The sequence below is a fragment of the Heptranchias perlo genome, chromosome 2 (genome assembly GCF_035084215.1).
Source record: "Heptranchias perlo isolate sHepPer1 chromosome 2, sHepPer1.hap1, whole genome shotgun sequence".
NCBI lineage: Eukaryota > Metazoa > Chordata > Chondrichthyes > Hexanchiformes > Hexanchidae > Heptranchias > Heptranchias perlo.
The window spans coordinates 77,760,761-77,787,222 of record NC_090326.1 but is presented as its reverse complement, the minus strand read 5'-3'; the positions used below and the strand labels follow the sequence as shown (position 1 = coordinate 77,787,222).

At 42.1% G+C, this 26,462-nt stretch overlaps 1 protein-coding gene across 2 annotated transcripts in view; it reads left to right on the top strand.

Annotated features, from left to right (window-relative positions):
- The window catches only part of pals2b (protein associated with LIN7 2, MAGUK p55 family member b), a 114,645-nt gene extending 94,175 nt beyond the window's left edge, over nucleotides 1–20,470 (top strand). For both annotated transcript variants that reach the window (XM_068003284.1, XM_068003273.1), the window contains exons 6-12: nucleotides 1,287–1,418; nucleotides 7,486–7,594; nucleotides 7,691–7,759; nucleotides 11,656–11,817; nucleotides 14,677–14,879; nucleotides 16,059–16,187; nucleotides 17,903–20,470. In XM_068003284.1, coding sequence (XP_067859385.1) covers nucleotides 1,287–1,418; nucleotides 7,486–7,594; nucleotides 7,691–7,759; nucleotides 11,656–11,817; nucleotides 14,677–14,879; nucleotides 16,059–16,187; nucleotides 17,903–18,079 — 981 coding nt within the window. In that variant the 3' untranslated portion in view covers nucleotides 18,080–20,470. The remainder of the gene's footprint in view (nucleotides 1–1,286; nucleotides 1,419–7,485; nucleotides 7,595–7,690; nucleotides 7,760–11,655; nucleotides 11,818–14,676; nucleotides 14,880–16,058; nucleotides 16,188–17,902) is intronic.
- Nucleotides 20,471–26,462: the final 5,992 nt, after the last annotated feature.

The window sequence follows — 26,462 nt, the reverse complement described above, 5'->3', positions numbered from 1 at the left end:
AGTACATTGTGATTAAAAATAACAATTATGACTATGTATTCTGGCACATCCCTGTTAGTATAATGTGCACTGTTGTGTGTTAAAATTGTACATTGATGAGATTCATTATTTTTCACAGAGAAAAAATAATGCTCCTTGTAGTTCATTCTTGTATTTTTATTATCTTTAACTCAATCTATTTCCATCCTGAAATTGATTCCTTAGACAAGTTTAAGAATTAGACAATGGATATTTACATTCTAGACTGAATGCACTCCCACCCTTCCCTCTTCTCCCTATCCCCACCCAAACAGAACACCAGTAACTAGGAGTCTGTCGTGGCTCTCCGACTATCCCACTCCAAGCATATTGTAGTATGTCCAATACCTCTCACCACCTAGCCCCAGAAACAGTGGCTACCTGTACTGCTGCCTCTAACCTGCCCATCTGACTCCTGCTACAGTCTTCCCTGGTGTTGGGTACTGAGGTGAACAGATGAGAGTAGTAAAAACAGAAGAGTAAGAAAAGGAGAGCATTAGAAATTGGAGGGGGTGGGATAAAGGGTGTGTATAACTGCTGTGGTGTTGGAAGAGGAAGGAAAGAGATGTGGTCCAAGGACTGTTGGATGTGGTTTTTAGTCATAATTCTGCCTGACTCAGTAACTTAATCATATGCAGCCCACTCACATCCCTGTTTAGATTGTTAGCTGACACATTCTCTTCATTAGTGTGCTGTAATTTGCATAAATCTAATGTCATTTATTCTGCTGTGCTGCTCTGTTTAATCTTTAGTCATCCAGAGCATTCTCTGCCACCATGAATGGCTGTTTTTTCCCCTCCATGTACCATTTCCATGACGTACTTTGTGCTGTCAGATGGCACCCTTGAGCAGCACTCGATGGGACTCTGTCTTGAGCAATATTGAAGCAACTTTCTGTAGAAAGCTCAAGTGTGATTGTCAGTTAAGTTTCCTAGGTCAGAATGCTGAACAATTTATTTAACTATGTTTCTGCTATATTTGATGAATCTCACCCACAGATTAGATTGTGATATAGCACAAAATTCAGAGATGATGTTTCATTTGGGAGATGCCCTAATCCATCTGTAGTGTTTAGTATTTTGCTGTGATAAGTGCTTCTTCGTGGGAATGGTAGAAATGTTTTTGGTGCTATTTGCTAAATTATATGTCATTAATTGGGGAATTCAAAATGTCTTAACAGGAAATCACTGAAATCCTGTTTTCAGTTGCAGTAGGCTTGTATGCATTCTGTGACCGATTATATTCCAACATGTTCTAATCTTTTGCAGGTATTTGTGAAATGCCATTTTGATTACAATCCAGCCAATGACAGTGTGATCCCCTGCAAAGATGCAGGATTGAAGTTTTCCAGAGGGGACATCCTTCAAGTTGTGAATCGAGAAGATCTCAACTGGTGGCAGGTTGGCTCAGCTTTTCGACATTGCAATTGAGAGATTTTTTGAAGTAACTCTAAGCCATGGGGACAAACAAATACTTTTTGAGTAACACTTAACAAAATATTCACTTAAAACAAATACACTGGGGCCGATCTTCAGATGGCGGAGCGGGGGTGGGGGGGCTCCAAAAATGGCTGAAATGCCGAGAGGGTTCGGAACCCGGCTCCAACCCGCTGACTTCCGGGTTCCCCAGTGACACGTTCGGGTGCGCGCACGCCTCCCGAATGCGGGAGTCCCACTGGCAATTAACGCCAACGGGATGATAATTTACATACATAAAGCACTTGAGATACCTGATTGAGTAGACATTTTGGCAGGGGTGCAATTTTGAAGGATCCTCAGTGTGCTTCCCATGCTGTGGGAAACACTCCCTGTTGCAACAGACGTGTTTCAGCCAGCAGCCAGTGGGAGATGCAAATGATTATTTGACAGGTTGGGAGAAAACCTCATTTATTGCAGCAGGGCACTCTGTCACTTAAGACAAAGTTTTGGCTGCAAGACCTTTGTGTTTTTACTCAAAATTCTTACTTTCCACCCAAAACTCTGCAGTGCAAACATATTTACCTACTTGCGGACCCCCTCAAACTCTCACTGTCAGGATGGAGGGGCGCCATGGCTGCATACATCACTTCATCCGAGGACGAGCAACATCACCAGCCTCACCAGGCACCGTGTCCACCTCCGCCACGTGGATCTCCACAACACAGTGCTGCGCCACAAGCACCTGCACAAGAGCACGGAGGGCAACAACAGAGAGAGCGATGTCGCAGGAGGCACTACCCTCGCAACAGGGTCTACAGACTGAGGCTTAGCTTCGTGGACTTCTCTGAGGAGCAGTACATACAGAAGCTCAGTCATTCGTCAGGTAGTCGCAGACATCTGCAGCCTCCTTCATGCCGAGCTGCTCCTGGCTGGGCCGAGCAGCATCTCCTTACCTGTCGCTGTCAAAGTCACCACTGCCCTCAACTTCTTCGCCTCCTGGATTATTCCAGGGTGCCACCGGGGACATTGCCTGAGTCACTGTCGTCTGCACACAAGGCAGGTCAACGCCGACTTGTTTTGCAGGGCCTCGCACTATGTCAACATCCCATGGACGACCTCAGCCTGGTTCAATGAGGAGTGGAGAAGAGCATGCCAGGAGCAGTACCAGGCGTACCGAAAAATGAGGTGCCAACCTGGTGAAGCTACAACTCAGGACTACATGCATGCTAAACAGCGGAAGCAACATGCTATAGACAGAGCTAAGCGATTCCACAACCAACGGATCAGATCAAAGCTCTGCAGTCCTGCCACATTCAGTCATGAATGGTGGTGGACAATTAAACAACTAATGGGAGGAGTAGGCTCTCCAAACATCCCCATCCTCAATGATGGCGGAGTCCAGCACGTGAGTGCAAAAGACAAGGCTGAAACGTTTGCAACCATCTTCAGCCAGAAGTGCCGAGTGGATAATCCACCTCGGCCTCCTCCTGATATCCCCACCATCACAGAAGCCAGTCTTCAGCCAATTCGATTCACTCCATGTGATATCAAGAAACGGCTGAGTGCACTGGATACAGCAAAGGCTATGGGCCCTGAAAACATCCTGGCTGTAGTGCTGAAGGCTTGTGCTCCAGAATTAGCCCCTCCTCTAGCCAAGCTGTTCCAGTACAGCTACAACACTATCATCTAACCGACAATGAGGAAAATTGCCCAGGCATCTTCTGTCCACAAAAAAGCAGGACAAATCCAATCCGGCCAATTACTGCCCCATCAGTTTACTCTAAATCATCAGCAAAGTGATGGAAGGTGTCGTCGACAGTGCTATCAAGCGGCACTTACTCATTAATAACCTGCTCACTGATGCTCAGTTTGGGTTCCGCCAGGACCACTCTGCTCCAGAACGCATTACAGCCTTGGTCCAAACATGGACAAAAGAGCTGAATTCCAGAGGTGAGGTGAGAGTGACTGCCCTTGACATCAAGGCAGCATTTGACCGAGTGTGGCACCAAGGAACCCTAGTAAAATTGAAGTCAATGGGAATTGGGGAAAACTCTCCAGTGGCTGGAGTCATACCTATTACAAAGGAAGATGGTAGTGGTTGTTGGAGGTCAATCTTCTCAGCCCCAGGACATTGCTGCAGGAGTTCCTCAGGGCAGTGTCCTGGACCCAACCATCTTCAGCTGCTTCATCAATGACCTTCCCTCCATCATAAGGTCAGAAATGGGGATGTTCGCTGATGATTGTACAGTGGTAAACAATTTTACAACACCAAGTTATAGTCCAACAATTTTATTTGAAATTCACAAGCTTTCGGAGGCTTCCTCCTTCCTCAGGTGAATGTTGTGGAAAATTTCAAATAAAATTGTTGGACTATAACTTGGTGTTGTAAAATTGTTTACGATTGTACAGTGTTCAGTTCCATTCGCAACCCCTTAAATAATGAAGCAGTCCGTGCCCGCATGCAGGAAGACCTGGACAACATCCAGGCTTGGGCTGATAAGTGGCAAGTAACATTCGCGCCAGGCAATGACCATCTCCAACGAGAGTCTAACCACCTCCCCTTGACATTCAACGGCATTACCAATGCCGAATCCCCCACTATCAACATCCTGGGGGTCACCATTGACCAGAAACTTAACTGGACCAGCCACATAAATACTGTGGCTACAAGAGCAGGTCAGAGGTTGGGTATTCTGTGGCGAGTGACTCACCTCCTGACTCCCCAAAGCCTTTCCACCATCTACAAGGCACAAGTCAGGAGTGTGATGGAATACTCTCCACTTGCCTGGATGAGTGCAGCTCCAACAACACTCAAGAAGCTTGACACCATCCAGGACAAAGCAGCCCGCTTGATTGGCACCCCATCCACCACCCTAAACATTCACTCCCTTCACCACCGGCGCACTGTGGCTGCAGTGTGTACCATCCACAGGATGCACTGCAGCGACTCGCCAAGGCTTCTTCAACAGCACCTCCCAAACCCGCAAGCTCTACCACCTAGAAGGACAAGAGCAGCAGGTACATGGGAACACCACCACCTATACGTTCCCCTCCAAGTCACACACATCCTGACTTGGAAATATATCACCGTTCCTTTATCGTCGCTGAGTTAAAATCCTGGAACTCCCTTCCTAACAGCACTGTGGGAGAACCTTCACCACACGCACTGCAGCGGTTCAGGAAGGCGGCTCACCACCACCTTCTCAAGGGCAATTAGGGATGGGCAATAAATGCTAGCGACGCCCACATCCCATGAACGAATAAAAAAAAAAAGCCAGACTGAGAGGGCAGTGGGATTCCACGCTGTGGCTGGCTTCCCCAGGTGCAGGGTGTAATCGATTGCACCCATATAGCAATACGAGCACCTCCACACGAGCCAGGATTGTTCATCAACAGGAAGGACTACCACTCCATCAACACTCAGCTCATCTGTGACCACCGCAAAAGATTCCTTCACGTGTGCGCCAGATACCCTGGCGGCTGCCATGATTCCTTCATGCTCCGGGAGTCCAAAATCCCGCCCCTCTTCCATGCACCAAACACCCGCAAGGGCTGGCTCCTCAGGGACAAGGGATACCCCCTGCACACGTGGTTCATGACGCCTCTGAGGAACCCCACCACCAAGCAACAGTGTCGATATGACGACAACCACGTCGCTACCAGGTCTACAATTGAGCATGGTGTAGGGCCGCTCAAGATGCGCTTCAGTTTCCTTGATCGTTCTTGGGGAGCGCTTCAATACGCACCAGACACAGAGGGATGCATTATAGTCGTGTGTGGACCTGGTATGAAAACATTGTGAAAACCCAGGGTATATAATTCTATTCATTTTTGGTCCGGGCAAGAATGCACTTGTGACATCACTTGTGAGCAATCTAATCATCCCATTCGTGGGATGCATGTTGTATCTTGTGGACCTTCATATAATTCATCCTGATTTTTGTTATTTTACTGAGGGTGCGTTTAATAAACAGATGAACTTGGATTTAGGGCCTTGATCCCCAATCATGATTGCACTGCTGCCTTACACTCTGCCTTTGAAGTGGAAAATGCAACAGTGAATATGTCGTAGCTGTTGTTGCTGTGTGGTAAATATACAACAATACTAGGAATAATGTTTAATTTTACAGACAAGTTTCAGTTTTTTTAGTGTGGATTTTTCTTACAAACATGAACAATTTTGATAGGTTTTTAATCAACAATAGCAGTTGCAATAATTGTACCAATTAGGGGAGCATAAGGCTGCATACTATTGTTTTTGATTTGCATGATATCCTTTTATTTCACTTTATACTCTAGTTGAGTGCTCAAAATACTATTGACACTTTTGGACTCTAAGGATCAAATGGTTAAATGAATAAATTTATATGAACTTGGTTGTAAAGTTTTATCATGGCGTTGCTTTTTATGTTGAGTATACTAGTGGATTTCCTGTGGCATTGCTCCCCACAAATTGTACTACGCTTATAGCCAGGTTGTCGTGAGTTTTCTTGCACAGCAGCCCCACTGCAGCCTGCGACCCTGCCTGCTCTTTTTCCTTGCTGGAATTTTCTTGGACATGGCCCCTCACTCCTGCTGTTGGCACTCCTTTGGAAACAGCCTCAGGCATCATTTCCAGGATGCTGCCTCCCCTCACAGTGAGTAGCATTTCCCTCGTTGAACACCCCAAAAAGCACAAAACCAAAGATCTCTTTTTCTCTTTCCCCCCGCCCCGCAACATTTCCAACATCATCTCTCCTCTTTCCCTCCTACCCCCAGCAACATTCCCACTATTGGGATGCTTAAGCAGCTTGCATCTTCTGCCGTGCCCTCCACCACTGAGCACCCATTTCCCCAAACCCCTCCCTCCAAATGTTCCATTTCCTTGATTGGTCCCCACCCTCGCAGAGCTCTCCTCCTCCTCCTCCTCCCAGAATCGCTGTTATGTTTGTCTTCATGAGTCACTGCACTCTAAGTTCAATGTGAAGTGCTGTAAAATATTCTGACATCAAGAATGTTGAATAAATGCAGCTATAGTTAAGGGTTGGAGAACGAGCTCCAATGATTAGACAATTGAGGGGTTTAGATGACTTTGTTCAAAAGTTACTACAAGATTGCATTTCTGCCAAGAAATCACTCCAGGATTTGTGTTTTTTTTAAGCATGGAGTGTTTTTATTCAAATTTGAACCCTTTCCTTTTTTATGCTGGCTAGGGCTGTTTGTGCTGATATCAAATGTCAACAAGCATCACATATGCTGTTTGTGTTGGAGGATAGGTGGATGGATGAATAAAGTAATTACTACAATTTTGGCAAAAACAAAATGGCAGTCAATAACATTTTATATAATATGAGATTACTCCATGTATCTAGCTCATCCTTCCATAGAAACCTACAAATCCCCCTCCCCAACATAGCATCCAGCTGCCTCATACTAATTCAGACACTGCACTGAGAGGTGTAGGTTTTGCGTATGGAGGGTGTCATAATCTGAAGGTGGTTGAATGTAGAGTGCAATAATCAGCAAGAGTGGATAGGTTGGATGATGACTAATAGACCATTAGTATGAAGGAAACACAGAATGGAAGAGAGGCCATCCCCAAGAAGGGCATTAGTTCATGGAAAATGAGTCACTGGATGAGCCATCAACTACAGAACAGACTGATTGAATTGAAGGGAAACTGGATCGCTGTAACTACAGCTTTTGGTGATGGGTCATTTGGCAGCTTGTTTAAAAGTGTACCATGCCTGATCCGGTCAAAAGGCGAAGACATGATTCACCAAAGCATTCAAGAGCAGGATTTTAGTTGTCTGTAAAGCAGGAATTAAGATCGCTAGTGAAACAGCCATGCTGAAAACCATATTTGCAACCCTGGATTAGGCCTGATCTTTCAAGATAAAGGACCATTTGAGAATTAGGAGCATGTTCCGTAACTTCAGAAAGCACCAATGTAAGGCAATAGGGTATACTTGGAAAGATAAAAGGGATTACCCTTTCCTAAGGGTAAGATGGACATGAGCAAATTTCATGACTAGTGAGAGATAATTGGAGTAGTTGTGTTTAATTTCAGGCTTATCATATGAAGGGAGGAGGATGTGCAGGCCTAATTCCCAGTCAAATGTTGGAAGAAAAGAGAAAAGCCTTTGTTAAACAGGACTGGGATCTTTCAGGTTCATCTGGTAAGCTGTTCAATGTTTTTGAAGTTAACGTAACATGCTAAAATGGACGTAATAGAAAAAGCATCAATTCACTGTCTCAAATTCTGCTTTGATCAGGACCATTTTGTGGCACAATAACTGGTAAAAAGAAGAAAAAGATGATGTACCTCACAACCAAAAATGCAGGTAAGATGCTTTTAATGGTTATACTGTTTTTCATTGGGCGATCAAAAACTAAGTATTTCACCCTTTTCTTTGGAAATTTAACGGATTTAATTACTGCTAAATGATGTGACTAGTTTTCTTAAGTTGATAGTGCCATTTAATTTAAAAAAAAATTTCCATAGGGAAAACACAAATATAAGCTACAGCTTACATTTTTAAAGCTCCTTTAAAATAGTAAACGCCCAAAGGCACTTCACATAGGAGTAGTAGCGGGAGCGCGAGCGAGAAAGATAGGTTTTGAGGAAACCTTTAAAGGTAGCTAGATGTAGCAAGTCAGAGGGATTTAGGGAGGGAGATGAGAGTAAGACTGAGAAGGGTGATGGGCAAATGGGGCTCAGAATGAGACAATTACATGGTTTAAAGTCTGAGTTTGAGACACCAGCAAGGATGTTGTTGGAGGAGTTGAGCTGGGAGTTTGATGAAAGCCTGGTTAAGGGTTTCAGTGCAGCGGGAATGAAATAAGGCCAGACGTAGGCAGTGTTGTGGAGGTAGAAGTACATGGCCTTAGTGAAGTTGTGTACTGACTAGTGCAGCCTGGAAAGGGAATATAGTAGGGGGCATAGGTGTGGCATTTTCATCGTGAGCCAATTAAGATGGCTTCAGTCTTCCCAGTGTTTACTTGGAGAAGGTTTTGACAATACATAAGTGGTTATAAAGTTGAGGGTGTCTAGGGAGTAGAGCTGGGTGTCAGCATAAGTATACGGCCTGACCCCACACTTACGAATGATGTAGTTGAGTGGTAATGTAAATGAGGGGGCTAAAGATGACATTGGGGTACTCCAAAGGTAACTATATAGGAATGGGAGGAGAAGTCTTACTGGCTTTGTTGGGATAAATGGGAATTGAACCAAGGTGCTGCAGTGGTAGATCGGAGAGAAGAGGATGGAGTGGTTGAATGTGTGAAAGGTGCAGAGAGGTCGAGGAGAACAAGGAGAGATAACACCAGAGCCATGGAGTTGTTGCTGGCCTTGACCAGGATATTCCGAGTGTTGTTGAGTTGGGTAGAAACCAAACCAAAACGGTTCAAGCAGAGTATTTTGGGAGAGGTCAACATAAAGCAGGGTGGGGATGATGCATTCAAGGACATACAAGGGGATGTGGGGGGGTTACATATGGGATGATAGGGAGGATGGAGGAATCAAAGGCCATTAACTATGTTAGTGAGCATTGGTGTAAGGTATGGTATAGTTGAGTAGCTGGGAAGGGGATCGGGCGAGTAGATGGTGTGAGCCTGGTGAGAGCAGAGGATAGATGAGGCAGTTCAGATATTAGTTAGACAAAACATAAGTGGGCAGAACAGTCGCTGCTGAATTTTATTTTCGACATTTGTAAAGTACTTGGGAAAATAAAAGTGGACAACACACATACTTTATGAAACTTGTTGAAAAAGTTGAATGGCTGTCACATTGAGATTTTCTGACCAATTTTTTTCACAGAAAAGATTTGGAAAAGGAATTAGTTTTAAATATTGGGATTTTAAAGTAAGTTGTATTCACACAAGCTCTGGGGAAAAGCAGTTAGATGAAAGGTGATTAATATGCTAATAGAAGTTTTCTCTAATGATTGCAAACAATAAGTAATTTGTTTACCTGTTTTAGTAATCTATTTAAAAACCTCACGCCCATTGTGCTGGGATGTTCTTTGACCCGGGCCACTTGCCAATTGTTGTCTGGGATATGCTCTCCTCTCTGGATAGATTTAAAGAAGAGGACAGAGTCACGGGCTGACAGTCAAGTCCAGAAAAGGCTGCACGGTCAGTTAGATTTTAAAACCGAAAACTGAGGGCAAAAAATGTCCAGGCTCTGAAGAATAATGTGCAGGAGGCTAGTTAGAAGTTATTTTGTTTGTCAAATAAGGTGACTTGCTTATCTGGGGAAGCATGGCGTGTTCATTATTTTGTAGTCGTATTTATTGCAAGATCTGTTGTACGGTTTGAACTAGCTGAACCTGATCATAACTGTTGCTCAGCTTAACGATTTGCTTTTGGCCTTGTCTTTCCAAGTGTTTTTTTAAATTCTTGGGATGTGGGCATTGCTGGCAAGCCTGGCATTTATTACCCATTCCTAGTTGCTCTGGAAAAGTGGTAGTGGGCCACCTTCTTGAACTGCTACAGTCTGTGTGGTGACGGTGCTCCCATGTTACTGTTAGGGAATTTTTATTCTTTGTAGCAATGCAATACAATTGAGTGGCTTGCTAGGCCACTTCAGAGGGCACTTTGGTGTGGAACTGGAGTTATTTGCAAGCTGGACTGGTTAAGGAGGGCAGGTTTCCTTCCCTAAAGAAAATCAGTGAACCAGTTGGCTTTTTAAGACAATCAGATAACTTCATGGTCTCTTTGTCTTTACTAATGCCAGCTTTTTATATTCTGCGTATGTGTGTTTAGCTGAATACCAATTCTCAAAGCAGCCATGGTGGGATATGAACTCACGTTGTCTGGTTTGTTAGAACATGCCTTTGGATTACTAGTCCAGTAACATAACCACTACACTACCATTTTCTCAGTCCAGCTCCAAAGAGATTGAAGAAGCACATGTGCAAAGAACACGAATATCTAGTTCAAATCATAAGGGGTTATTATTGTTACACCTCTAGGTTATGCTATCATATAGTTAAATATTGGGCAGTTAGGCACATTCTTAAATGCAAGACAGTTAGACTGCTTATGGGAGTGACCAGCACTGCTGTACCCAAGAGAATAGCTAAGGCAAGATCAAAACTTGGAGCAATAGTCTAAGGGTCTTAGACTCGACATTCAACATGCTCAAATGCAGTGGAACAGCAATCAGCAAAGTAAATAGAATGTTTAACTGTCTAGCCAAAACAGTGCAGTACAATTCAGAGGAAGTCCTGCTTAAACTGTATGGAGCTTTTGTCAAAGAAAGAACTTGCATTTATATAGTGCCTTTCACAACCTCAGCCAATCTCAGAGTTTCACAGCCGATGCAGTACTTTTGAAGTGTAGTCACTTGTAATGTAAGGAGATGTGGCAGGCAATTTGCATACAGCAAGGCCTCACAAACAGCAATGAAATAAATGACCAGATAATTTTTTGTTTAAGTGATGTTGGTTAAGGCATAAATGTTGGCCAGGACACTGGGAGAACTCTCCTGCTACTCTTTGAATAGTGCCATGGGATCTTTTACGATCTGATAGGGCAGCATTCCCTCAGTAATGCACTGAAATGTCAGCCTAGGTTGTGTTCAAATCTCTGGAGTGGGGCTTGAACCAATAACCTTCTGATTTGCAGTTAAGAATGCTATCACTGAGCCAGGGCTGACACTAGACCACCTCAGACTATACTTTAAGTACTGTATCACTGAAACACAAGTCAAACATTCAAGACTGTGAGGCAATTCAGAGAAGAGCCACAAGATTGATCTCTACCGTCAGAGAATTGAGTTATGAGAAAAGACCCGATACATTTAGGTTTTCATCTTTGAAAGGCGGATCGGGCCTCGCTTTAATGCCTCATCCAAAGGATAGTATCTCTGGCAATACAGCACTCTCTCAGTCCTGCACTGAAGTGTGAGCCTAGATTATGTGCTCATGCCCTGATATCTGGCTTAAATTTACCCACAACTTTCTGACTCTGGTCAACTGAGGCAAGCTAATGCAACTTGGGTGATTTTATTCAGTCTTTTGTTTCAAAGGACTGCATCTTGATGCAAAGAACTTACAAGTTGTTAACTTCATTATACAATCAGTATGGTTTTAGTTGCATGAAGTAATTCTTTTGTTTTGAATTTTAATTCTAGTTGACTGATTAAACCAGACTGATTAAAATGCCCTCCATGTTGTTAGAATTGTACATTGTGAAGAATATTTGTTTCTAATATTTTTGCTGGATTAACACCAAGAGTTTGATCGACATGAAATCATGATCTATGAGGAAGTAGCCAGGATGCCACCTTTCCAGAGGAAGACCCTGGTGTTGATAGGAGCTCAAGGTGTGGGACGACGGAGTTTAAAAAACAGGCTCATCGTAATGAATCCCATGCGATTTGGAACAACAGTCCCATGTAAGTTTTTTGCAACTGGCAGAATTTGTGTTTTTTGTTTGGGGATGAGATTTCTTCTCTCTCCCCTTCCCTATTTTGAGTGCTCTCCCGTTGTCAAAACACCCAGTGACCAGTATCCAGGCCACTGCTGCTGGGGAGCTGTCCACCGTGAGTTGCAAGAGTGGTGCAAGATGACTAAGGTAGAAGGTCTTTGCTGAGGGCTTCACCATAATTTTGTGGCTGAGACCACAAAGTCAGCAAGGACTGAATCTCTGACTACCTCTGTCCATCTACTCTGTGCAATATGTTGGGGCTTCAAAGCACTGAGGATGTCAAAATTTAAATCTGCAAAGGTGTTTTTTTTACACACCAGTTTTTTTAAAATGCAGAACTCTGTAGAAAGTTCAAAAACTTTTTAAGTCCAAATACTAAGAGATTTGCAAGAGAAACTTCTAGTGACAAATGACTGTCATCTTTAGCCTAGTTTTAGTAAATAATGCTGAACAAAGCTACAAAGACAGGAGTTTGAAAGAAAGTTTCTGAGCACTTCCTTGCATTTGGGATACAGGTCATAAGTCCTCAATTCTTTTTCCTTGCTATTTCTCCCCTTTTATTTCCTGAAGATGGGTATGGTTCCATGGGTGAACGTTGCCCTTCAGTATCTAATCCTAGTGTCCAGCATTCATGCATGAGCCTCCATAATGAATGACAGGCTATTCAACTGTATGCAATCTCATATCCGAGTCTGATCTGTCCTCTCCCAGCATCCACGCTTCCAGCTGGATAATGATGAGAAGGGCAACCCTCCCACCCCACCTGCCTCCTCAAATCTGGGATGATGAGGACACTTGTAGCCCCACCCCCCACCTTTCCCATGATGATGATCAGCTAACTCTGCATAAACCAGGGATTTAACTTGGGCCCTTCCTGGTCTGTATACTTATTAGGTGATCTCAATGATCCAAAATGTTCAGGTTTTAATATGTATTTAACAATTGGAACATCATCCCTGTGGGAAATTTCTGACCTACCCAAGGACTATTGAAAGTGGCTGTAAAGTTACATAAATTGAAATTTTTATATCTTGAGCAATTGTTTCTCAGCCATAACGAATAGGAAAGTTATACTTTCAAAAATATTACTTTTAGGCTTAAGCAGGTTATCATCCTCAGATCCCCACAGGGGAATCTTTATGGTTGTTTCATAACTTGGCAGAATCGGTACTGGAATGGTCTAATGTCTACAAGTATCATTAGATTTGACAAAACCAGAAAATTATATTTTTGAAAAATTATCATGCATTCTGAGCTAACAAAATTTAATTTCTGTATAGATTAATCTGGAAGTGTAATCTGGATAATTTATGATAAATATGGGAAGGCTGCACTTTCTGTCTACAAATACATTAGTGAGTTGCAATTTAACAATAACTAGCATTTATAAAGTGTATTTTAACATAGAAACCATCCCAAAGGACTTCAGAGGTGTAATCAGACAAAATGGATGCCGAGCCATACAAGGAGCTGTTAAGCTTGGTCAAAGAGATGGATTTTAAGGGTACGGATTTTGTAGCAGAGACTAAAGGCAATGGCCTCAGTTTTGCCGGTGCTTAACTGAAGGAAATTGAGGCTCATCCAAGACTGGATGTCAGGCAAGCAATCTGACAGTGCAGAGGCAGTGAATGGTTCGAGAGAGGTGGTGGAGAGGTAGCGCTGCATGTTTTCAACGTACACGCAGAACCTGACTTCATGTCTTTTGATGTTACCAAGAGGCAGCATGTAGATGAGGAAGAGGAGAGAGCCAAGGATAAATCCTTGGGAGACTCCAGAGGCAACTGTGTGGGGCAGGAAGAAAAGCCATTGCTGGAGATGCTGTAGCTACGATTGGATAAGTAAGAGTGGAATCAAGTGAGGGCAGTCTAACTGAGCTGGACAATGAAGGAGGAGGTGTTGGAGGAGGCCGGACCATGTCAAAAGCTCCATAGAGGTCCAGGAGGGATCGTGCTTCAACATCACAGTCACAGAGGATATCATTTGTGACTTTGATTAGGGCTGTTTCAGAACTGCGATAGAGGCAGAAACCTGATTGGAGACATTCAAACATGGAGTTGCAGGAAAGATGGGTACGGAAATAGGAAATGACACATTCGAGACTTTGGAGAGGAAAAGGAGGTTGGAGATGGGATGGTAGTTTGCAAAGACAGAGGGATTGTGGTGGGTGTTGATGAAAGGGAGAAGGACAGTACCTGAGGAGAGGGAATCATTTACAATGTCAGCAAGCATGGGGACCAAGAAGCAAAGTTGGATGGTCAGCAGTTTAGTGAGAATGGGATCAAAAGAGCAGGAGGTAGGTCTCATGGATAAGATGAGGTTGGAGGAGATATATGGGGAAAGCAACTTGAATTAAGACTCTGGTTCAGGGCTAGGACAGGAGGAAGCCTTGGGGGAGGTTTGCTTTGGTTGGCTAAGGGAAGGGGGGAAGCAGCAGAGGCAGCTGAATCATGATTTAAATCATAGTGATAAAGAAGTCCATGAGCTCCTCATGAGTCATACTGCTGCTTTTTAAAGTAGCCTTTGAATATTAAAAAGTACAGAAATTATTCTCAGAAATGCAAGTCATTAAGAACATGAAGGTATCAAAAATATTTTGAGGTTTAGTGGTTAAGAGTTCAACTATTTATTTTTTTTCCCCTTCATTTGGTCTCTGGAACATTTTTCAAGGCCCTTATGAATCTTCAATATTTACTTCTAAAACATTCCATAACTATAGATACTCGTCAAGAATAATCTACAGAAAAATTGCATTTGTGAATGGCTTTGTAGAGTTGAAATAAAAATTTGATTGTTTGAAGCATTTTAAAATTTTGTTGCTTTACTGCAGTTACTTCAAGAAAACCGAGAGATGATGAACAGAATGGACATGCTTACAGATTTGAGTCAAGAGTGGAAATGGAAATGGACATAAAGGGCAGCAGATACCTGGAACATGGGGAATATGAAGGAAATCTCTATGGGACAAAAATTGACTCAATCCATGAAGTTGTTAGTACGGGAAGAATGTGCATTTTGGATATTAATCCACAGGTACAGTAACACAACAGGTCATGAATTAGGCAATTTACTAATGAGATTTTCCAAATTAATTGCATAGTGACAGAAGACTGCTCAGTACAACCCAGGAATTTGAATTTAGCATAATACAACTATGCTTTTAGAAGCTAGACATTTTTGCAGCGTTTTATATCGTTCTCCCTGTTTTCCACCCCTACAAAAAATTAATTTCAATTAGCTTAAGTTGAGATCTTTAATTGTCAAGTTGATCAGAATGCAGATATTACTTTGGTTTTCCACTATACTGTATATACCATGATGCAAGACCAACATCTCAATAGGATGTCTGTTCCTTTAATGTATTTCAGCCTAAACTACGACTTCCCTTTTCATTTAATTAATTTAGCAATCTTCAGTTCGTTCCTGTACGTCCCCATCATTCAATTGTTATGCTCATACAGATATCAGCCAATGATGTATTTTTAAATGATAATTAAATGGTTCGATAACAGAACTGAACAGAAAATGTTCTATGAAAGGGGTGCTCAAAGTAGAGGATGTAACGTTGGTTAGAAATTCTGTCATTTTGGGTATACTTGAGTAAGCAGGGAGAATTTTTTTCAGACCTTTCCTTTAGAGATGGAATGGGTTGAAATACGTTCATGAACAGAAGGTGAGGAATTATGTAGATGAAGTGGGATTAGTGGACAGAATTACCTTTTCTCAACCCAGTGCTCCCCCCTCCCCCCTCCCCCACTTCTTTTCTTTTCAAGACATTGAGTCCTGCTGGAACAGGGTTCTATTGGCACCAGTACCTCTCCCAAGTAGCTGTTCTTCATGCGTGAACCTAGCCAATGAGTGTTGGCAGGCTGTTTGATCATGGAAGGCATCACAGCTGATCCAGATTCTGTCCTCAATCAATTGACAGAGTTACTGGTTAGCAATTAGGCACAATAGCCCAGGCTGATTTTCCCCCCTCCCTCCTTTCCCTGGAGCAGAGATATTGAAGTAAATTGGAGCTACCCCTCTTGTCACAGCTCTTGAAATCAGCTAACTCAGCATGAACTGGATATTGGAGTGAGGCCCTCTGGTTTGCATGGCTCAGGAGTCACTGATCCCATGCTTTGTTATCTATATTTTAGTGTGTTTCTAATATTTGGTTATGTCAAACTGCTAGTACAGACTTCCTTAGTATATCTGTCTTGCTTGCAGGCTCTGAAGATACTGAAGACAGCTGAATTTATGCCGTATATTGTGTTTGTTGCTGCTCCTGAATTAGAAACACTACGTGCCATGCACAAAGCTGTAATTGATGCTGGAATTACAACTAAACTTCTGACAGTAAGGGGCCCTTAAATTTTCACAGCTTTGAGTTCTAGAATATTGGTCTTAACACTGTCTTTTCACATGTATGGCTAATGTAGAAGATACTATTTGCTGGTACTCAATTTATATTTATTGCAACCAACAACACTCAAGACCTCTACACCATCCAGGACAAAGCAGCCTGCTTGATTGGTACCCCATCCACCACCCTAAACATTCACTCCCTTCACCACCGGCGCACAATGGCTGCAGTGTGTACCATCCACAGGATGCACTGCAGCAACTCGCCAAGGCTTCTTCGACAGCACCTCCCAAACCCGCGACCTCTACCACCTAGAAGGATAAGAGCAGCAGGTACATGGGAACAACACCACCTGCACGTTCCCCTCCAAGTCACACACCATCCCAACTTGGAAATGTATCGCCGTTCCTTCATCGTCGCTGGGTCAAAATCCTGGAACTCCCTTCCTAACAGCACTGTGGGAGAACCTTCACCAAACGGACTGCAGCGGTTCAAGAAGGCGGCTCACCACCACCTTCTCAAGGGCAATTAGGGATGGGCAATAAATGCTGGCCTCGCACATCCCATGAACGAATTTAAAAAAATTATCAAGTAATACTATTAATATTGCAATTTTTAAAAAATGTATTCATTCATGGGATGTGGGCGTCACTGGCAAGGCCAGCATTTATTGCCCATCCCTAATTGCCCTTGAGAAGGTAGTGATGAGCTGCTGCCTTGAACTGCTGCAGTCCCTGTAATGAAGTACTTGGAATAGTACTTTATGTTTCTATTGGAAAGTTAACACAGAAAATAGGAGCAGGAGTAGGCCATTTGGCCCTTCGAGCCTGCTCCACCATTCAGTATGATCATGGCTGATCCTCTATCTCAATACCATATTCCCGCGCTCTCCCCATACCTCTTGCTGCCTTTTGTGTCTAGAAATCTATCTAGCTCCTTAAATATATTCAGTGACTTGGCCTCCACAGCCTTCTGTGGTAGAGTATTCCACAGGTTCATCACCCTCTGAGTGAAAAAATTTCTCCTCATCGCAGTCCTAAATGTCCTACCCCGTAACCTGAGACTGTGGCCCCTCGTTCTGGACCCCCCAGCCAGGGGAAACATCCTCCCTGCATCCAGTCTGTCTAGCCCTGTCAGAATTTTATATGTTTCAATGAGATCCCCGCTCATTCTTCTAAACGCATGTGAATACAGGCCGAGTCGACCCAATCTCTCCTCATATGATAGTCCTGCCATCCCAGGAATCAGTCTGGTGAACCTTCGCTGCACTCCCTCTATGGCAAGCATATCCTTTCTTAGGTAAGGAGACTGAAACTGCGCACAATACTCCAGGTGTGGTCTCACCAAGGCGCTGTATAACTGCAGTAAGACATCCTTGCTCCTGTATTCAAATCCTCTTGCAATCATCAGTTAGCTTTAACAATTTACTAATCTTTGGTTATCAAGTTGTGCCATGAATTTTTTTTCCTGATTTTCCTCAGTTCCTGACTTTCTAGCTTTACTTTTCCTCGTTATCATCTTCCCCTCCTTTGTTTCTATATTTGTTTCTGTGGCCTTGTCTCTTCGTGCCTGTCTTCAGCATAGTTCATCTCCTCCATGCCGTTCCTTCCTGTTTATTCTAATACTGGTAAATGTTTTAACTGAGTTCAGACTGTACATGTAGAAGAGGCATTCTGTTTGTATCAATTATTTATTTATTTACTTACAGGACACAGACTTGAAAAAGACAGTTGATGAAAGTGCTCGAATTCAACGAGCATACAGCCACTACTTTGATTTGACCATTGTCAATGATAACTTGGACAAAGCTTTTCAGAAGTTACAGACTGCAATAGAAAAGCTCTTTATAGAGCCACAGTGGGTCCCGGTTAATTGGGTATACTAATAAATTGAAGATTAATCCTTTTTTTGATGTGTGAATAAGTAAAGAATTGAATAACTATCAAATTTTGCAGAATACATCAGATGCAGAGGCAGGAAAGCTCTGTATCTCATACCTTTATATTCTTCGTAGGTTCTGTTTATAGGACACTATTTTGGCTTTTTATATAAATAACTGAAGGGAAAGTGTTCTTATAAATGTAATTTATTTAAATTTTTCTAACTTTTTACAAATGGTCTTTGTACCCATACATATCAAGTGAAAGAAAATAAGTTGCAAGGAAAACCCTTTTCATTTTTGCCTTCAAATATCTAGTTTACAGACATGTATTCTGGTCTTAAGCTTTTCGATGCAAAGTAAAGTGTTTTTTTTTCAGATTTCAAAGCTGTAACTGGTCGCAAAGTTATTTGTTAATTCTGCTTCTGTTGTATGTATCAACTGAAGCTTTGCATCAGGATGATATATAAATTATTGTCTCTGTAATAGATGCAGATTAATGGAGTATGGTCTTTGAGTTTGACATGGCTACTGTGTGTTGAAAGGGTTAACACACAGCTTCAGTCTATCCCTAAAGTATATTGTGTTCTTATGCCGTTACACATTTGAAAAGAATATAGAAACTTGATATAGCCCCATCCCACCAACCTGGAATTGTCACCATTTTGTGTTTTATTCCAGCATATCTACCTTCAGCATTACACTGCATCATTCAACATTAAATTGGTTTTGGGTAATTCTAGTGAATTTACTGCAATGAAAGTAGTTGAAGCAGACACACCAAGCGAACACTCAAGTATACCCAGTTGACGATGACAGTAGTAGTGTCTCTGCTATTTATATTTTCTATGGTGCGAGTATGTATTGCTCACTTTATCCTCTTGCACTACTTATCAGATGTGCTGCGAGGTGAGTTGAGCGACCACTGACATTTCCACAATCTGTGTCAAAGCTACTGTGGCCAGCCAATTAAGGTTATTAACATCAGTGCTGGATGGGGTCCTAGCATGTCTTTAATTTCTCCCTTTTTTTTCACTTAGTTCTGTGGTGAATAACCTGACCAAGTAATGACAGCTATTGTTTGTTTTTCCTGGGGAGGAAGGAGAAAGCAATATGTGGGATTTGAACCTAGATCATTCCTTTCCCCAGTGCACACTAACCTTTTATATTACTATAATTATTTTCATAATTATGATTTGGGATTCTCTTAGATGTAACGTGCAATATAGTTGGCTGACTGTGCCCTTGCAACACCAAAAATTAATACCAGAACCTGTCACCCCTACTAGTTATTTAAATTACTTATGTTATTTCCCTTCCCAGTCTGACACAGTGTATATCGCAAGAATTAATCTTCAGCTCTTACTAGGTGCCCTCACCAATGTAACATTCATTTACTTCATTAGTCTCTGGTAGCTGTTCCCTGTAGAATTGTAAGCTGAGCCCTAGTCACTACTCCCCTTCACTTGTTGACTGATGGTGTGATGCTGAAGATCTTAATGTTGTAGCAAGGCTGTCATTGCTGTTTTTTTTTCCAACGATTAATTCTACAGATTAAAAAAAAACCAGTATAAACTTCACCATAGAAATGAGTTAAATTTTAAAAAAATGTTTTGCTCCTGAGTCAGAGCACATGACCTACCCACGTCTACCTCTCAGGTGGTGCCAACTTTTAAAAGAATTTTTAGTCTCCTCATTGGATGTTAATTGAAACGAATTTGGGATTCTACAATGTTATACACTTGAGTGGAATAGACTGTAGCTTCATCTCTCACTCTACTCTGCTTTTATTGCATAACTCCACAGCAGCATATTTCCCCACTGAAATGAAGGCAAAGCAGTATGTAAGGACTTGCATTCCTACAATCAATTTAATGAGGTTATTCAGCCATCTTATGGGCTCCATTAAATGCCCTCAATATTGATAGTTGTATTAAAACCTCCTTTGCCAGATCAGATTATTTCTGCTGATGTTTTTAAAAGTTTTAGAAATGCAGATTTGTGATAAAATGAAACCTTTTGTGCATACGCTGTTGCTACTAGAACTGTTATGTAACTTATTGCCTATTGCTAGATCTTTAGATATTTGACCTGAAACATGGAAACACAAGTGAAAGGAGGAAATTGGGAGCTTTCACTCTTCCAACAAAGTTTACACAGAGAAATATTTTAGTATCTCAAAAATTCCAGTATTTGTATTTTTGTTATGTGATTTGTTTTAGTTGTGATATTACATACTTTGTGTGATTTGAAATAAGGATGTTAATTTTAGCTACAGTTACTTTAAAATATGTCAGTGCATTGTGCTAGTGATTATGTTATGGATGGGTTGGCTCTGTGTTGATGCAAAATTGTTAATCTACATTTTAAATTGTAAAGTTGTTCTTTTTTATATTTTATTGGAAGTGTTGTGTCCTGTCTTAGTGTTTGTATGTTTTTCTCCTTCTGCTCACCACCACCACCCCCTCCTCCAAGGTATATTTTAGATGAGTCTGTGGACATCCAGGACTCTCAACTCAACTTAGTAATATGCATTCAACTCCCAACCTTGACCCATAACACTAAAAATAAAGTAGCTGGTTAACTGAGCTGTTGGCAGCACATCAGAGCTCCTCTTTATTCTGCAGGTTATATTTCCTACCCATACGTTATCAGCATGTGGAGAATTTAACCCAGTATTTCTGAAGCTTTGTTGGAACAGCTGTCCTTTGCTGCAAGGAGGGTAAAAGAAGGGAGAGAAATTGCAATTGTTAAGATGATATGCAGTGAACACCCAAAGCCCAAAGTGGGTCTTATGACATCTACATTCAACTGCCAAGTACATTAGGTGGAAGAAATAGGAACAGAAATGCTGGAAATACTCAGCAGGTCAGGCAGTATGTGGGGAGAGAGAAACAGTGTTAACGTTTCAGGTTGATGACTTTTCATCAGAACTGGAAGAAGTTAGAGATTAACAGTTTTTAACCAAGTACAGAGCAAGGGAAAAGGGAGGGGGAAGGAGGAAAAAACAAAGGGAAAGATCTGTAATAGGGTGTAGGGCAGGAGGGGTGGGATGGCCTACTCCTGCTCCTATTTCTTATGTTCCTATGTTGAGGCTGCAAGGCTGTAAAGTGCCTAATCAAAAGATGAAGTGCTGTTCCACATTAGGTGGAAGGATTCTTTTGGGCTGAATGCTTGTAACGATGTGAATGAAGGAAGACTTCCAGACGAAGGCTGGGAGTACAAAGGAAACACTGCCTTGTGGGTGTTAATGATCAAGTTTGAAAGTACTTTAATGCAGTGATATCATGGAGAGTGAAGGAGAACAGTCAGAAGTTGTGGTTGTTAGGACCAATGATATAGGAAAAAAAATAGAAGTGAGGACCTGCAAAGGCATTTTTAGCAATTAGGAGATAGTTTAAAGATCAGGTCCTCATGGGTTACTCCCAGTGTGATACATCAGTCTGTATAGAAACAGTAAAAGGAGTTAAAATTGTGGCTGGAGCGATGATGTGGGAGGGAAGGGTTCATATTCCTGGGCTATTGGGACCAGTATTGGGGCAGCATTTTCCTGTACAGGATAGACGTGTTTAATCTGAGCAAGGCTGAGATCTATGTATTCGTTGGGAGAGTAACAATTGATGTGAATGAAGGTTTAAAGTAATATGGTGGGGAAAGCAGAAAGGACAAGGCATGTAGGGAAGATAAAAGAAAAACAAGAAAAGTCAGAAGGAGGATCAAAATGAGTAAGGCTGCCAAAAGGACAAGAGGCAGGTTTGTATATACTGCATGTAAAAGTATTGTGAATAAAAATTTGAGTTAGATGTACAAATTTCTATGGATGTGTAATATAATAGTGTTAACAGATATGACTAGGACTGGAAGCTGAACAATCCAGGTTCCAAAGAATTCAGGAGGGATTGAGTAAGAAAAAAGGGGGAGGAGAGATGGCATTGTCGATCTAAGATTCTGTACAGCACAGAGGGGATGGTGCAATATCTGAATATTTAGCTTTAGTTAAGGAATCAAAAGAATAGTTACCCTGGGGAAAATATAGGACTGTCCAACAGGGAAAGAGTAGGGTATAGTAGTGTAGTGGTTATGCTACTGGACTAGTAATTTAGAGGCCTAGAATAATCCATCTCCAGAGCACCCATCCCATATTGCCAGTGCTTGCTGCCAAAGAGAAAGTGGGAGCTATGGTTAAGGTCTGAAGTTATTTTAGTCAATATTAAGGCCAGAGGGCTGCAATGTAATAGCAAGATATGGTGTTGTTAAGGAAAGAGTTAGTGCTGGATCCAGTCAAAGGAAATGAAGTGGGGCAAGTAGGCAATGTAAGAGATGGGGAACATCTATGGAACAGTGACCATAACATAATTAGCTTCAATGTAAAAAAAATTAAAAGGGAATACTCAAATGATTGAGGTACTTGACTGAAAATAGCCAATTTCAGTGAGATAGAAAGGGAACTGGTCCAGATAAAAATTGGCAGATAAGGCAGTGCAAAAACAATGGGAAACTTTAAAGCAGCAGATAATTAGATATAGACTAGACATATTCCCACAAGAAGGAAAGGTGGCGCAACATAAGATAGAGTAGAAATATGATCGTGTTTTGCCTAGTTTTTGGGCTCTAAATTGGCGTTCCAGATACCAATCTCGCGGTGGGATGACTCGTGCTAGAAATGTGCGCAAAATATGGTTACTGACATATTGGTTTATGCACTCCTTAGGCATTCCTGACGACCGTCTGAAATGAATGTTTGTCTCATTAAAATATTTAAATAAGAATCCTGCACTTGTGTTAGGACCATTTTGGGAAATTGGTGCCTGGGAGCATTTGATTCGATCACACTTAAGCCTGCCCAGAAAAACATGGTGCAAACACTCAAGGAGCAGGCTGAAGCAGCGATGTTTAAAGGGATCCCCACCTCCATTAAGGTAAGTGTCTGGAGAGTTGTTCTTGGCTGCGGTCAATTGCTGGTCAAAGTAGCAAGCAGAAATCCCGCTTTGCTGCACTTCCAGCGGTGATGTGGAAGTTCTAGGGATACTTGTCAGCTCATGCTGACTATTTTAAAAATCCAGTTAAAGATTTATATTGCTGTCATCATAAAAACTTATACCTAACAACCATTTATTTATTAATTTATTGCTTCCGCTAGCAAAGTGTTGCAGAAAAGCACTAGAGAAACACTAAACTTTTGAGTGATCACAACTTTGATCGAGAACTTCTGCTTAGCTGAACACTGAAGAAACAGCTGCCAAACTACGGGGGAATTTTCAACAAGAATGAAATTGGATTGTTGACCAGAAGTATTTCATCAGCGGTACTAATCTAGACGAGGCCTCTTACTGAGTGGCTGCAGGGCATTCTGGAGGGGGAGGGTGAACAGCCAGTAGTTGTGGTCCATATTGGTACCAACGACATAGGTTAAAAAAAGGGATGAGGTCCTGCAAGGTGAATTTAAGGAGTTAGGAGATCAATTAAAAAGGACTTCAAAGGTAGTGATCTCAGGATTACTACCGGTGCCACATGCTAGTGAGTATAGGAACAGGAGAATAGACAGGATGAATGCGTGGCTGCAGGGATGGTGCAGGAGGGAGCAATTTAGATTCCTGGGACATTGGGACCGGTTCTGGGGAAGGTGGGACCTGTACAAGCGTGACGGGTTACACCCGAGCAGGACCGGGACCAATGTCCTCGCGGGGGTGTTTGCTAGTGCTGTTGGGGAAGGTTTAAACTAGAGTGACAGGGGGATGGGAACCTGAGCGGGGAGTCAGAAGGGAATAAAATTGAGAGCAGCAAGAGAGGGAAGACCCAGGGGAAATCTACAATACAAATAGTACAAACAGTTGTTCAAGAACAAGTGAAAGGGAAAAGCGTAGAGCAGCAGAAAGAAAGTGTACTTTAGGCACGACAGAAAAAATAAAAACTAGAAGGCGTAAGGCGATTAACCCAGCATCAAAGCTGTGGCAGGGGGTTGGGAACCTGAGCAGGGAGACAGAGGAAAGCGTGTCAGGAAGGGACAGAAGGTATGGAGTAAAAGGTAAAGTGTTAAAAAAAGGAAAAAGCAGGAACTAAGTGTCACAAAACATATTTGACAGTTCTTTATCTGAATGCACACAGCATTCGTAACAAAATGGACGAGTTAACGGCACAAATAACTACGTATGGGTATGATCTTGTGGCCATTACAGAAACATGGCTGCGGGGTGACAACGACTGGGAATTAAATATGCCAGGTTATTTAACAATCAGGAAGGACAGGCAGGAAGGAAGGGGAGGTGGGGTGGCTATGTTAATAAATGAAGGAATCACTAATACAGAGAAATGATATTGGGACAAAGGATCAGGATAATGAAACAGTTTGGGTAGAGATAAGGAATAATAAGGGGAAAAAAACACTAGTGGGCGTAGTATATAGGTCTCCTAATAGTTGCAACTCTGCTGGAAGAAGTATTAATCAGGAAATAGTCAGGGCATGTAATAAAGGAACAGCTATAATTATGGGGGATTTTAACTATCATATTAACTGGACAAATCAAATTGGGCAGGGCAGCCTTGAGGAAGAGTTTATTGAGTGTATTAGGGATGGATTTCTTGAACAGTATGTAACTGATCCTACAAGGGGGCAAGCAACCTTGGACCTGGTCCTGTGTAATGAGCCAGGATTAATTAATAATGTCCTAGTTAAGGATCCCCTTGGAATGAGTGACCATAACATGGTTACATTCCATATCCAATTAGAGGGTGAGAAGGTTTGGTTCTCAAACAAGCGTACTGAGCTTGAATAAAGGAGACTGTGATGGTATGAGAGCGGAATTGATTAAAGTGGACTGGGAAAATAGATTAAAGGGTAAGACGGTACATGAGCAGTGGTGTTCATTCAAGGAGTTATTTTACAACTTTCAAAAAATATATATTCCACTGAGGAAAAAAGGGTGTAAAAGAAATGACAGCCATCCGTGGCTATGTAAAGAAATTAAGGACAGTATCCGACTAAAAACAAGGACATATAAGGTAGCCAAACTTAGTGGGAGGATAGAAGATTGGGAAGTCTTCAAAAGACAGCAAAAAGTAACAAAAGGATTGATTAAGAAAGGGAAGATAGATTATGAAAATAAATTAGCAAAAAATATAAAAACAGATAGCAAGAGTTTCTATAGTTATATAAAAAGAAAAAGGGTGGCTAAGGCAAACGTAGGTCCCTTAGAGGATGAGACCGGGAAATTAATGGTGGGAAACATGGAAATGGCACAAATGCTGAACAAATATTTTGTTTCAGTCTTTATGGTAGAGGACACTAAGAATATCCCAACACTGGACAAACAGGGGGCTCTACGGGGGGAGGAGCTAAATACGATTAAAATCACTAAGGAATTGGTACTCAGTAAAATAATGGGACTCAAGGCGGATAAATCCCCTGGACCTGATGGCTTACATCCTCGGGTCTTGAGGGAAGTGGCAGTAGGGATTGTGGATACTTTGGTAATAATTTTCCAAAATTCTCTGGACTCGCAAAGGTCCCAGCAGATTGGAAAACTGCTAATATAACACCCTTATTTAAAAAGGGTAGTAGGCAGAAGGCTGGAAATTATAGACCAGTTAGCCTAACATCTGTGGTGGGTAAAATTTTGGAATCTATTATCAAGGAGACCGTAGCGGAACATTTGGATAAACATAATTTAATAGGACAAAGTCAGAATGGCTTTACGAAGGGGAAGTCATGTGTGACAAATTTGCTTGAGTTCTTTGAGGACATAACGTGCAGGGTGGATAAAGGGGAACCAGTGGACGTAGTGTATTTAGACTTCCAGAAGGCATTCGACAAGGTGCCACATAAAAGATTATTGCTCAAGATAAAGAATCACTGGATTGGGGGTAATATTCTGGCATGGGTGGAGGATTAGTAATCTAACAGGAAGCAGAGAGTTGGGATAAACGGTTCATTCTCGGACTGGCAACCAGTAGCCAGTGGTGTTCCGCAGGGGTCGGTGCTGGGTCCCCAACTCTTTACAATCTATATTAATGATTTGGAGGAGGGGACCAAGTGTAACATATCAAAGTTTGCAGATGATACAAAGATGGGAGGGAAAGTGGAGAGTGAGGAGGACATAAAAAACCTACAAGGGGATATAGACAGGCTGGGTGAGTGGGCGGAGATTTGGCAGATGCAATACAATATTGGAAAATGTGAGGTTATGCACTTTGGCAGGAAAAATCAGAGAGCAAGTTATTATCTTAAAGGCGAGAAACAGGAAAGTACTGCAGTACAAAGGGATCTGGGGGTCCTAGTGCAAAAAGATCAAAAAGTTAGTATGCAGATGCAGCAGGTGATCAAGAAGGCCAATAGAATGTTGGCTTTTATTGCTCGGGGGATAGAATATAAAAACAAGGAGGTATTGCTGCA